Source organism: Podarcis vaucheri, assembly GCF_965113315.1.
Source record: "Podarcis vaucheri genome assembly, chromosome: 1".
Taxonomy (NCBI): Eukaryota; Metazoa; Chordata; class Lepidosauria; order Squamata; family Lacertidae; genus Podarcis; species Podarcis vaucheri.
This window is the reverse complement of record NC_138759.1, coordinates 31,435,476-31,448,849: the sequence shown is the minus strand read 5'-3', so window position 1 is coordinate 31,448,849 and position 13,374 is coordinate 31,435,476. Positions and strand designations below refer to the sequence as shown.

The window sequence follows — 13,374 nt, the reverse complement described above, 5'->3', positions numbered from 1 at the left end:
TGGCGAACCGGCACCAGAGCAGCACACGGAAACGCCATTTACCTTCCCGCTATAAAGCGGTACCTATTTATCTACTTGCACTTAAGGGTGCTTTCGAACTGCTAGGTGGGCAGGAGCTGGGACCGAACGACGGGAGCTCACCCCGCCACGGGGATTCGAACCGCCGACCATGCGATCGGCAAGTCCTAGGCGCTGAGGTTTTACCCACAGTGCCACCCGCGTCCCAACAATGATCATTAGATGCTACAAATTAGGCAAATGGGATGTCTAAGTCCAGTGCTTGGTCTGAAGGCTGCAACTGAGCTCATAGGTCTGTGCACCATTTCTCTCCACAGGTCAATTACAGAGTGATAGAGCTGGACCTCAGCCACAATGAGTTTGCTGACAAGGGAGGAGAGCAGCTGGGACAGATGCTGGGTAACTTTCTTCATTATTTTTACATGGCTACCAGTGGGACCAAAGAGTTACGAGCTCCCTGCTTCAACAAGCAGGAAGAAGTTCCAAGGGGCAACACTACCTGTTTGGTTTCCTTTTGGAGGAGAGACAGACCCTCCAAGTGTCCCTATTTTCCAGGGACGTCTCTGATTTATAGAAGCCGTCCCAGTTTCTGATTTGATCCCGGAATGTTCCGCCTTTCCTGAGGATGTCCCTTTTTTCATTGGAGAAATGTTGGAGGGTATGGGGTTTTGCGACCCCCAAGGCAACTCTGTATAGGGAAGGTTTTTTTTTAATGTTTTGTTATGTTTTTACATATGTTGGAAGCTGCCCCAGAGTGCTGGGGCAACCCAATAAGATGTTTGTGGTATAAATAGTAAAATTATCATTATATAATGGGATGTCCCTATTTTCATTGGAGAAATGTTAGAGGGTATGGAGAGATCGCTGGAGTCTTCTGCTGCTTTTGTAACAGTTGGCTTATTTGCAAATGTATAAATATAGCACAGGTGGAAACTAGCACCTTAAGCATTCCTAGCAGGCAGCAGATCCACTAACCCAGGGGTCTGCAACCTGTGGCTCCGGAGCCGCATGTGGCTCTTTTACACCTTTGCCGCGGCTCCGGGGCAGATACTAGCGAGGGGAGGAGGCGCATTGTGCGCCCTGACACTCCCCACTGTGGCAGGCGCTGTACTGGCTGTGACGTCGCATGGGGGCAGTGCGTGCGTTAGTCACCTTCCTGCCCGCTGTCAAATCGGACATTAAGGTAAGAAACAATATATGCAGTGTTACATTTGTTTTAAATGTCGCAATGGTTTTGCGGCTCCCAGTTGTTTTTTTCTTCGGAAACGGGTCCAAGTGGCTCTTTTTGTCTTAAAGGTTGCAGACCCCTGCACTAACCCATTCATCATTTATTCTGCAAGAAGCCTATTGTGCAATGGCTCCTTCTGAAGCAGTGCATTGGTAAATTTATCATAACCATTTGTTTAAAATGTAATAATTAAAGAAGACTTTGGGAAAGCTAATATACCATGCATGCATTTTAATGTTGGTACTCTGCCTTCCAAATACAGTATGATTCCTGACAATTTAGAATATCCCTTGACTGTGTAATCCTAGTTTCACCCTTGCAAAACTACCGTAGTTCCCAACACCCATAACAAATTACAGTTTCCAGGATTCCTTGGGGGAAGCCAGGTGCTTTCAGTGCTTTAGATGTATGGCAGACTGCCAAAACAAAGAAAGCTAATCAGAAGGAGTTTCTTGTGTAAAGACTGCAAGCTCACTTCAGTTCTTGTCCTGAAAACAATTTTTTTGGCTCATAATGTGCTCAGAGGAATTCTGCATCATTTGTTAACTGGCTCAGGTTGATAAATCTTTGAGTTCTAATTTTTTAAAAAATGGAGTGTGTCTGACAAACCTGAAGTCTGCTAACTCCTGCTCTGGAGGCAGAAATGCAAAATAAATAAGCAGCCTCGTCATTTCATGGATTTGAGACCATGTTGTGGCCAGGAGGCATTCCATAGGCACCAAGTCTAGCACCCACAATGCAGGGCTCTGACGCAACTTCCAGTTACCTGAGGCCTCCTGAGACCTCTGATGAGACTTCTGGTGGAAACTGGAAGTTGCTTTTGGAGGTCTTGCAAGTTGCTTTTGGAGGTCTTGCAAGGTCTCGGATGTAATTTCTGAGGCCTCAGAAGAGCCGCTGACCTGCCAACCCAACGTGACATCATAACCTGGGGCCCAAGTCAGTGCCTCTGAGGCATTCAGTTTACTTCTGGAATAGTGGGTAGCTTTGCCCTTCCCTATTGTGGAAGGAAAAGAAGGCTGGCTTTACCAAGAAAAATTCAAGCAGTAGTTACCAAGGGTGGCCCTGTCAACTTGCTTTAGTCTTCTTTCTATCAGATATACAGTGGTACCTCGGGTTACAGATGCTTCAGGTTACAGACTCCGCTAACCCAGAAATAGTACCCCGGGTTAAGAACTTTACTTCAGGATGAGAACAGAAATCACGCAGCGGCAGCGGGAGGCCCCTTAGCTAAAGTAGTACCTCAGGTTAAGAACAGTTTCAGGTTATGATCAGACCTCCAGAACGAATTATGTTCTTAACCCGAGATACCACTGTACAACATCATTTTGATTTTTCACTTATTGGACAAATAAGCTTCTAATACTCTTCCTGGGAATAACACCCCAAACTTTTAGAGCATTTCCATTACACACAAACAACGCACATTTTTTTTGGTGTTAAAATGAATATCAGATATGTGATTTCTAACCAGATAAGAGTTTCCTTGAAATTAGTCTGGAGCTTACCCCCTTAGCAGAAATAGCATTTTCACAGAACGAATTCAGCATTGTTAATGTTATTAATGCAGCATGAAGGTCAGAGGATGCCTGCAAGAGGCAGATAAATCCATCATTATGATGATAGCCAAAGGGGGTGGTGGATAGATAGCTTGATATGCTTATGCCTCCGTCAAAATCTGGCTTGGAAACGAAGGCTTGCTTCTAAAAAAAGGATGTGCCATCCCAGCAGCTGCGATGTGGTGCCCTCCACATGTTGCTGAATTCCCAGCAGCCCCAGCCACTACGGTGGGAGTTGTAATCCAGCAACATCTGAGAGACACCAAATTGGCGACTTCCATGAACCAAGAGGGAAAGCTTCTGGGAATGTATAGGAATCCAACTGTTTTCTCAGATCTCTTTCCACCACAGCTCCGCGGAGGCACAATTGGGTCCCAGAATTGAAATCACCTTAGAAACTCTTGACTGATGTTTCAGTGTACGTGTGTGTGTGTGTGTGTGTGTGTGTGTGTGTGTACAGTATATATAACTGTATGTCATGACTGTATCATTGCTGCTGAGGCATTTGCAGGGAGTGGGGAAGGCAGAAGTTTGAAGGGGCAGGAAGGCTTTCTTGTAAAAAGCAAAGAAAAAGCCTCAGCCACTTCATATTTAATGGCAAGAACCGACCTGCCCCCAAGTATGAACCCCCACCCCTGAAACGTCCAAAAATCCCAGGGCCGTCCTAATTATGTCAATGCGAGTCTGGGATCATCACAGACCCTCCTCCAAAGAGCCATTTATTTTCACCCACCCCAATCTTTTTCATCCTCAGCAAGTTCTTTTCTTTTCTTCTTTCTCCTCAGCCAACAATGAATCGCTGGAGGTTCTGAACCTGAGTTGGAATCACCTGCGCATGAAGGGGGCTGTAGCCCTGTGTGCAGGCCTCAGGGTAAGACTTCGTTGGGTCTCGCCTTTGTGGATCCTGGGGAGAGGATCCCGGGAGCAAGGCGAGGCTGGAGACCAATTCAGGAATAATGCCTGAACAGGACCGGCGTGTGGGGACGAAGAGGCAATGGTGGAAAGAGGCCTGTGGTGATTGGGAGCAGCAAAGAGGGTGCCCTTGCTGGTCAAAGTACCTTTTACTGCCCCATCTCATAGATGGCTGGGGTGGCGGGGAGAGTGCTGTTGTGCTCAGGTCCCTCTTTCTGGTTTGCATGGGCATCTGCTTAACCGCTGTGAAAATAGGGTGCTGGAGTAGATGCACTATTGTCTTCATCCAGCAGGCTTGTCTTATAGCATATAGCAGTGTGGCAGCAAAATGGGCATGCATTGGGAGTTGGCACATGTGCTTTTTTTCCTGGGGGGACGCAGGGGTGCGCATACCCCTAAACATTTTGTGAATCTAATGGGAGAAGAAACTCAAAATTTTAAAATTTTTAGTTTATTCTCTAGCACGGTGAATCATCAGTTCCGTTGAATAGCACGTTGATTGGTCTGTTTTGTTATTACCACCTCCGATGGCGGCCTCATTTCCTGTCCCGGTGTTTCCTGAGTCTCAGACGGAAGTGAGCGTTTAATGTGTGAAGCAGTGTGGAATGTGGATGTCTGTTGTTTTACTGATGAAAGTTTGGCCTCATTGAGGGGCAGTATTTCAATACGAGTCGGAAAACTACTGTGAGCTGTCAGCTGTGTAATACGAGACAATGCATGTTCTTCGTACTTTTGTCCATTTACTGTATTTATTTTCCCCGGTTTGAACTATAAAATAGCAATTCACTTGAGTCAAAATGAGAGTACCCTTAAACATTTTTTTTAAGGGGGGGGGAAGCACCTGGTAAAGCCGTACCATACCCACACCCACACCATCCAACTTTTTCAGATAAAAAACCGGGATGAGCGACATTCAGGACGCGCTCCTGGGCAAGTTACGTGACCTGTGCCACTATCTCGCCCCAAAAAAGCTTTTTTTGGGAGGGACAAGGTAGCGTGTGATATCGTGGCACCCAAAAGGGCCACTGTGGTCTCACTTGAAAAAACAGGATCCCCCCCTTCCCCCCCCCGGGACACTCCATGGGTATACCATACCTACCTTGCTGCCCACTCCAGGTGAGGCCCCTCCAAGTCAACCCACATTCCAAAGTCCAAATTGGGCACTATTATTTATTATTTTCAATCACTTTTATACCCCACCAGTTTATATTTAAGAAGATTTCAAAGCAATCTACAGCAGTGATTTTTTTAAAAGCATAACTAAAACCACAACCCACGAGCTGGGAATATAAACTAGCCCTGTGAGGAAAATTTTGGCTGGTGGGTTATAAGCTGGCACAATTGCCTGGCACCGCTAAAAGAATTAAAAATAATAATAAAATCACTGGTGTTTGGACAGGCACCAAGAGGAAATCGAGTTTGTTGTTTGGTGGTGCTATTAAGGGTACAAGTTAGATATCATTATGTGAAAACTGGCACTGAAGGAGCAGACAGGATTTTGTGACTTGCAGCTGATCCTGAAGGAATTTTGGAAGAGCCATTCACATTGTAATAAACTGGACTTTAACCATCAGAGAGCTTTACAGTGCCATCCTCAGCATGTCTTCTTGGAAGTAAGCCCCTCAGTTGGTACCCATCTGTCTTGGGAGACAATGGAGGAGTGTGCCTTGCAAGGGGGGGGGAGTGTAAAGTCAAACCTTTGGGAGTTACAGCGCCTGCTATGGCTGTAGGTAGTGATATGGGAGAGACATGGTTTGTTGCAGCTGGGCAGATGAATGTGTCTCTTTGTGCTCCCTTGGCGTTTCTTGTCTCTGTGCTCCTCTTGAAGAGTTCTATTTTTATTATTTCTATTATGTCTCCAGAACTGGTTCCAGGGTGATTTACAGGGTTAAAAAGAACATATACATGAAACCACAAATAAATGTTAATTTCTCCTCTCTCTTTCTCTTTCTGGAGGCCAATGGAGCATTGAAGGTACTGAACCTTTCATGGAACGGTTTTGGGAATGAGGGTGCTCTGGCCCTTGGGGAAGCCCTCAAGGTCAACAATGTGCTAAATGAGCTGGACATCAGCAACAACCATATCAACAACGAAGGGACATTAAAGTTGTGCAAGGGGTTAGAAGTTAATGGTACCCTTAGAATCCTGAAGGTAGGATTTTATTTTCTGAGCTGGTTTGGAGCTTGGCAGCATATGGTATATGAAGGATGTTTCATTTTTGTAAATTGTTTATTCAAAAGTATTTCTAAACCACTTAATTTTTTTTTAAAAGTCTAAGTGTTCAACAACCCTACAAGTGAACTTAAAGAAGCTAGAACAATATCATAAAAGCAGAAGTCAAATGGTGCAAAGTCCAGCCTATTGATCAGAGAAAGCCAGCAGAGAAAGATACGTCTTTACAAGATGTTGGGAGCAAATAATTGATGATGTTTCAGGTATAGCTGAAGGAAGGGCATTCCAAAGTGGAGGAACGTGTTAAACCGAAAGGGTTTTTTTTGTTTGTTAGCTGAAAGGCTATGTCTACATCTACAGTTCTCTGATCAGGCGGACATGAAATAAAAAATAAGAAACTCCGTGGAAAAAGTAAAGAAGAAATATCATGATTAATAAATCACACACCATTAAGAAGGGCAAGATGCCACATAAAACTTATGTTATAACTTACATTAAGTGGCTGATTGTTGATTAAGTGAGAAACGTAGAGACAAACATATGATGAAGATGCCAAAGGGAGTTCACAACTTATCTGATAAACTTCCAAATGTCTTCTGTTGCTTTTGAATTCTCTCTTCCTCCACAGAAAGTGTGGCTGAAGAACCAAGCCGTACACCCCCCGCCACACACGTTATAATGGTAGTGATTGGGATTTGCCCTGACTAAATTATTATTGTTCACTTTAAAGTTCTGTTTATATTTACTGTTATGATGTAGTAGATATAATCGGGACAATTTATTTATGTATGAATGCACTTTCATAAAAATATATAGCAAAGTGCAAAATGTAAGAATAAAATCAACAAAAACATCCATAAAAACATTTTTAAAAAATCAATAAATTTGAATACAGTACATACTGATTTGTTAAAATATTCAGGCAGCCCAGTGTGTCCCTGCTGCTCCCACATCCCAGTCAGCACACCATAGATAGCAATAGATAAGCAGTGTGTTCCACTGTCCTTAGTCCTGTCACTATAATTCCCATTTCTCAGATCAAGAACTGAGGTAAAGCGTTTATGTATTGCCATACAATATCCATGTCAGAACTGAAACCATCCCAGACCTTTCAACTCAGTTCTTTAACCTTAGGACTACTAATGGTGCATTCCTTTCTAGCAAGTGAAATCTTTCCTATCTTCAGATCATCTCTGATTTCTTTTCCTTATAGATGTCCCACAATCCCATTACAGTAGAAGGCGCCATTGCTCTCCTCTCATGTGTCAGAAAGAACACAAGCACCAAAATGGAAGAAATCAATATTTCGGTAAGAGGATACTAAGGGAGAGTCCAGCAGCCCTCATAATTCATAATGCTGAAATCCTGCCTAGGCACAAATGCAGACAATTCCAGCAAGAGAGAAAAGCGTGAGGCATCTGAAGAAACTGGTGTGGTTGCGTAAGGAGCTTACAGATGAGCTAGGGTTTAAGAAGGGCATCTATTAAAAAATGGAAGAAAGGGGAAATCATGAAGGAGGAGTATACACGAGTAGCCAACAGTTGCAGGGAAACGGTCAGGTGGGCCAAAGCTCAGAATGAACTCAGGCTTGCAAGAGAGGTTAAAAATAATTTTAAAATGTTTCTTCAGCTGTTTGAAGCAAGAGGAAGAGTAAACAAGTAGTAGGTCCTCTGCATGGAGAAGACGGAGAAATGCTAGGAGGTGACAGAGAGTAGGTGGAACTACTCACCACCTACGGTACTTTGCCTCTATCTTCACCCAAGAGGAAAGTGCCCAGTCTGGTGATAACAGAATAAACAATGCAAGGAGGCAGCAGCAGCCCAAGATAGGAAAAGAGGTAGTAAGGGAACACCTAGCTACTTTAAATGAATTCAGATCTCCAGGGCCTGGTGAGCTTCACCCAAAAGTACCAAAGGAGCTTGCGGATGTAATCTCAGAGCCCCTGTCTATAATCTTTGAGAATTCTTGGAGAACAGGTGAGGTCACTGTAGACTGGAGGCAGGTAAATGTTGTCCCCATCTTCAAAAAGGAGGGGAAAGAAGACCCAGGTGACTACCAACAAGTGAGCTTGACATCAACACCAGGAAAGGTCCTGGAACAGATAATTAAACAAAATAAAAAAATTCCTTCCTGTAGCACCTTAAAGACCAACTAAGTTAGTTCTTGGTATGAGCTTTCGTGTGCATGCATACTTCTTCAGATACACAGAAACAGAAGTTGCCAGATCCTTCTATATACCGTATTTTTCGCTCTATAGGACGCACTTTTTCTCCTTCAAAAATGAAGGGGAAATGTGTGTGCGTCCTATGGAGCGAAGACGCCGTAGCCCCGCGACCCTCTCTCGGCTGGAGAGGTGAAGCGCGGCTATGGCAGGAGCCTCTACAGCCCCACGTCACCTCTCCAGCCGGGAGAGCGCACGCGGGGCTAAAGAAGCACCTGTGACCCTCTCCTGGCTGGGGAGGTGGCGCGCTGCTATAGAGGCTCCTGCCATAGCTGCGTGTCACCTCTCCAGCTGGGAGAGGGTCGCGGGAGGCTGCTTTAGCCCCGCGCGCGCTCTCCCGGCTGGGGAGGTGACGCGCTGCTATAGAGGCTCCTGCCATAGCTGCGTGTCACCTCCCCAGCCGGGAGAGCGCGCGCGGGGCTAAAGCAGCCTCCCGCGACCCTCTCCCAGCTGGAGAGGTGACGCGTGGCTATGGCAGGAGCCTCTCCGCTGCGCCTTTCCGCTGCTCCCTGACCTGCTCTTTGGGGCTGGTGGTGGGCTTCCCCCCGCCAACCCCAAAGAGCAGGTCGAAAGGAACCTGAAGCCTGGAGAGCGAGAGGGATCAGTGCACACCGACCCCTCTCGCTCTCCAGGCTTCCAAGGTAGCCACCTGAACGCACCTTTAACGGCACCTTGTTTTAGAGTGGGAAAACAAGAGGGGGAAAGTTCTCCCCCTCTCTGTGCAGCGCCTCCTGCCGCTTCACTGAAGGGGCGCTGGGCAGAGAGGGGGAGATTTTTTTCCCCTTGTTCTCCCCCCTCTAAAACAAAGTGCGTCCTATTGTCCGGTGCGTCCAATGGTGCGAAAAATACGGTAGTGAGAAGGTGGGGAGGGGTGTGAGTCAGTCTGTGAGCACTTAGAAAAAAAGGATGCAGTGATTACTAACACCCAGCATGGCTTTCTCAAAAACAAGTTATGATAGACAAATCTCATTTCTTTTTTGATAGAATTACCAACTTGATGGATCAAGGGAATGCTGTGGACATAGTGTATCTTGATTTCAGTAAGGCGTTTAACCAAGTCCCCCATGATATTCTTGTGGGAAAGTTGGTAAAATGTTGGTTGGATGAGATAACTGTTAGATGGATTTGTAACTGGTTTGCTGACCAAACCCAAAGGTTCCTTGTCATCCTGGAAAAAAGTGACAAATGAGACGCCACAGGGTGTTGTCCTGGGTTCAATCCATTTTCCATTTCATAGAATCATAGAATCATAGAGTTGGAAGAGACCACAAGGGCCATCGAGTCCAACCCCTGATCTCACCTGGACACAGTACTCCAGGTGAGATCTGAGAATACAGTGGCACTATTACTTCCCTTGATCTAGATGCTATACTCCTATTGATACAGCCCAGAATTGCATTGGCTTTTTTAGCTGCCGCGTCACACTGTTGGCTCATGTCAAGTTTGTGGTCAGCCAAGACTCCTAGATCCTTTTCACATGTACTGCTCTCAAGCCAGGTGTCACCCATCTTGTATTTGTGCCTCTCATTTTTTTTGCCCAAGTGCAATACTTTACATTTCTCCCTGTTAAAGTTCATCTTGTTTGTTTTGGCCCAGTTCTCTAATCTGTCAAGGTCATTTTGAAGTGTGATCCTGTCCTCTGGGGTGTTAGCCACCCCTCCCAGTTTGGTGTCATCTGCAAATTTGATCAGGATGCCCTTGAGTCCATCATCCAAGTCGTTGATAAAGGTGTTGAATAAGACCAGGCCCAAGACAGAACCCTGTGGCACCCCACTAGTCACTCTTCTCCAGGATGAAGAGGAACCATTGATGAGCACCCTTTGGGTTCGGTCAGTCAGCCAGTTACAAATCCACTGAGTGGTAGCATAGTCAAGACCGCATTTTACCAGCTTCTTTACAAAAATATCATGGGGCACCTTGTCAAATGCCTTGCTGAAATCAAGGTAGGATACATCCACTGCGTTCCCTTCATCTACCAGGCTTGTAATTCTGTCAAAAAACGAGATCAGGTTAGTCTGACACGACTTATTTTTCAGAAATCCATGCTGACTATTGGTGATCACAGCATTCCTTTCTAGGTGCTCACAGACTGTTTGCTTAATGATCTGCTCCAGAATCTTCCCTGGTATTGATGTCAGACTGACTGGGCGGTAATTATTTGGGTCCTCTCTTTTCCCCTTTTTGAAAATAGGGACAACATTTGCCCTCCTCCAGTCTGCCAGGACTTCGCCTGTTCTCCAGGAATTCTCAAAGATGACTGCCAGTGGTTCTGAGATCACATCTGCCAGTTCTTTTCATACTCTTGGATGCAGTTCATCTGGCCCTGGAGACTTGAATACATCTAAACTAGCCAAGTATTATTGTACTATCTCCTTAGTTATTCTGGGCTGTGTTTCCTCTGCTGAATCATTTGCTCCAAATTCTTCAGGTTGGGCATTGTTTTCTTTATCGGAGAAGACTGAGGCAAAGAAGGCATTGAGGAGTTCAGCCCTTTCTGTGTCCCCTGTTTGCATTTCACCATCTTCTCCTCTGAGTGACCCCACTGTTTCTTTGTTCTTCCTTTTGCTACGGACATACCCATAAAAGCCTTTTTTGTCGCTTTTAACCTCTCTAGCAAGCCCGAGTTCATTCTGTGCTTTAGCTTTTCTGACTTTGTGTCTACATGTGCTGGCTATTTGTTTGAATTCCTCTTTGGTGGTTTCCCCCCTTTTCCATTTTTTGTACACATCCTTTTTTAATCTTAACTCAGTTAAAAGTTCTTTAGATAGCCACCCTGGCTTCTTTAGGCACCTTCCATGTTTCCGTCTCATTGGTATTGCCTGAAGTTGTGCTTTTACTATCTCCCTCTTAACAAACTCCCAGCCATCATGAACTCCCTTTCCTTTTAGTATTACTGTCCATGGGATCTCACCCAGCACTTCCCTAAGTTTTATGAAGTCGGCTTTCTTAAAGTCAAGAAATTGAGTCCTAGTATGCTTGGCTGCTCCTTTCCACTGTATAGTAGACTTCAGAACAGCATGATCACTCGCGCCTAATGATCCTTCCACTTCTACCCCACTAACCAGGTCATCAACATTGGTTAGGACCAGATCTAAAATGGCTGTTCCTCTTGTTGCTTCTCCCACTTTCTGGACACTGAAGTTGTCTGCAAGGCCAGTGAGGATTTGTGCTGCATCTGTTTAGATTATAAACCTGAGGACAGGGGCTGTTTTTAGTGATTGGCAAATCACACTGCAAGCCTTTTTTGGATAAATAGCAGTGTGTGTGTGTGTGTGTGTGTGTGTGTGTGTGTGTGTGTGTGTAAATAGCAAAGTAAACAAAAAGTTAGAAGGGGGCAGAATCAATTATGCAAAATGAGAGCATTTGTTCTATTCATATAATTCAATTTTTGGCTTGCCTGGGCCCCAAATTTTGATTGAGATGGATTGCACAAGGTACACTCAGTCAACCCCTGGACATTGAAACCAACCAGAGAGGCTCCAGGGTTGTCTTCCAATTGTAACCGATTACAGTGGAACCTCGGTTGTCAAACGTAACGCGTTCCAGAAGCCCGTTTGGCTTCTGAAACATTCGAAAACTGAGGCTCAATGGGGCAGTCGGCAAGCCCCATTGAGAAAAAAGAGAAAAGAGAAGCCATTCGGCTTCCGAGGCACATTCAAAAATGGAACCATTTACATCTGGTTTGTTGGAGTTTGGGAGCCAAAACGTTTGGCTTCCAAGACATTTGGCTTCCGAGGTTCCACTGTATATGGAAATGGGATCCAGCCTGTCTGCTCTAAATCCAATCTGCTCTGCTTTAGAATGTGCTGGTGAATGAAGGCTTCATCAGGTTGCTGGATGTAGTCTGTGACATACGGCCTGAACTAGATGTCGTCTATGGAGGGGTTGGAGGCCACGTTGCCCATAAGATTCCACCACGGCCAGATGCAATGAAGCTGATTCAGGTGAGGTCCTCTTCTCGCATTTTTGTCATGTCAAAGAGAGAGTTTGCTTCTCTTTGGGTAGCAGTGGAGAACCCGTGGCATTCCAGCAATGATTAGGCTCCCATCGGATGGAGTTCAGTAACTGACAGGCCACAGGTTTCCCATTCCTTTCTTAGTGGCCTCTGCACAGTCAGGCTTTTCAAACAGTGCACCCACCACAGTTATTTACAAACCGCAGACTTATCTCAAGGCTGCACTTGTGCTACAGAAACACTGCATTACCGGAGAGAGCACACCCCTTAAAAGTCATGCTTTTGCTGCCCATCAAAATGAGGTTACTTAGGGTTGGCATACATCTGGTAAATCCCGAACATGTTCTCTTTTGGAGGGCCGACATGCCCATCCATGGGAAATTTTTACATTTTAAAGGAAACGTATGGGGCTTTTCATTTGTTTTTGGCACGGGTGCAAGCCGCAGCTGCTGTCACCCCGAGCTTGCTTCCCTCATCTCTCCTCTGGAGCAGTGTTATGAAGTGTGTAGTTTGCATGCAAGCCTGCAGTTCTCACATGCAACCTGACTCTCAGTTTTAGGGAATTTTTGATGTTGGAACCTGGATGTACTCAAGAGCTGGGCACCCCAAGAATGAACAGACAACAGAGATGCATCAAAAAAGGATTCGGCTTATTGTCTAAAAAAAAAGAGAGAGAGAGAATTAGCACTAAAATATTGAAAAATGTCAGAAAACAGCACACTTACACTAGCCTTGAAGAGTTTAAAACCAAAATGCCTTTGTCGACATAACCCTTCACTGCCCAGAGTGGCTGCAGCAACCCAGTCAGATGGGTGGGGCGCAAATAATAAAAATACTATTATTAAAGGTACAAGAGTCCTTTAATAATAATCTGGCCATGCTACACATAAACCAGCTTCCTAGTCGACTCCTGTTTTCGAAAGCATGCATTCTCTACAAGTCTCGGTAGATGGTGCTATTGAATGGGAAAATAACATTACAATATTTCTGGAGAGAAAGCAATTACTCTCCAACCTGACCTAATCCGTAAGGGTGGCATACTCCAGGTGTTAGGGACTACAACTCCCATCATCCCTGATCATTGACCACACTGGCTGAGCCTGATGGGAGTCCAGCAGCTTTGGGAGGGCACCACATTGGCTATCCCTGCCCTACATTTTGAGGGCATAAACTGCTGTGCTGAGACAGAGGTTCACAGGAGCCAATGTAAGAATCCCCTCCTAGCAACACAAAGACCCTGGAGTTAGCCCAAATCTTCTTTCCACAATTCTGAAATATAAGCACCCTAAAATTTGACTAGATTACTCACAAC

General features: G+C 45.2%; 1 protein-coding gene across 3 annotated transcripts in view; it reads left to right on the top strand.

Moving 5' to 3' along the window:
* Positions 1 to 13,374, top strand: part of LRRC74A (leucine rich repeat containing 74A) — a 30,286-nt gene that overhangs the window by 9,650 nt on the left and 7,262 nt on the right. For all 3 annotated transcript variants that reach the window (XR_014222144.1, XM_082233604.1, XM_082233603.1), the window contains exons 7-11: positions 336 to 417; positions 3,588 to 3,673; positions 5,671 to 5,865; positions 7,100 to 7,195; positions 11,908 to 12,051. Coding sequence is in view for 2 of the 3 variants with exons in the window: in XM_082233604.1 (XP_082089730.1) it covers positions 336 to 417; positions 3,588 to 3,673; positions 5,671 to 5,865; positions 7,100 to 7,195; positions 11,908 to 12,051 (603 nt within the window). In the remaining variant the exon portion in view is untranslated. The remainder of the gene's footprint in view (positions 1 to 335; positions 418 to 3,587; positions 3,674 to 5,670; positions 5,866 to 7,099; positions 7,196 to 11,907; positions 12,052 to 13,374) is intronic.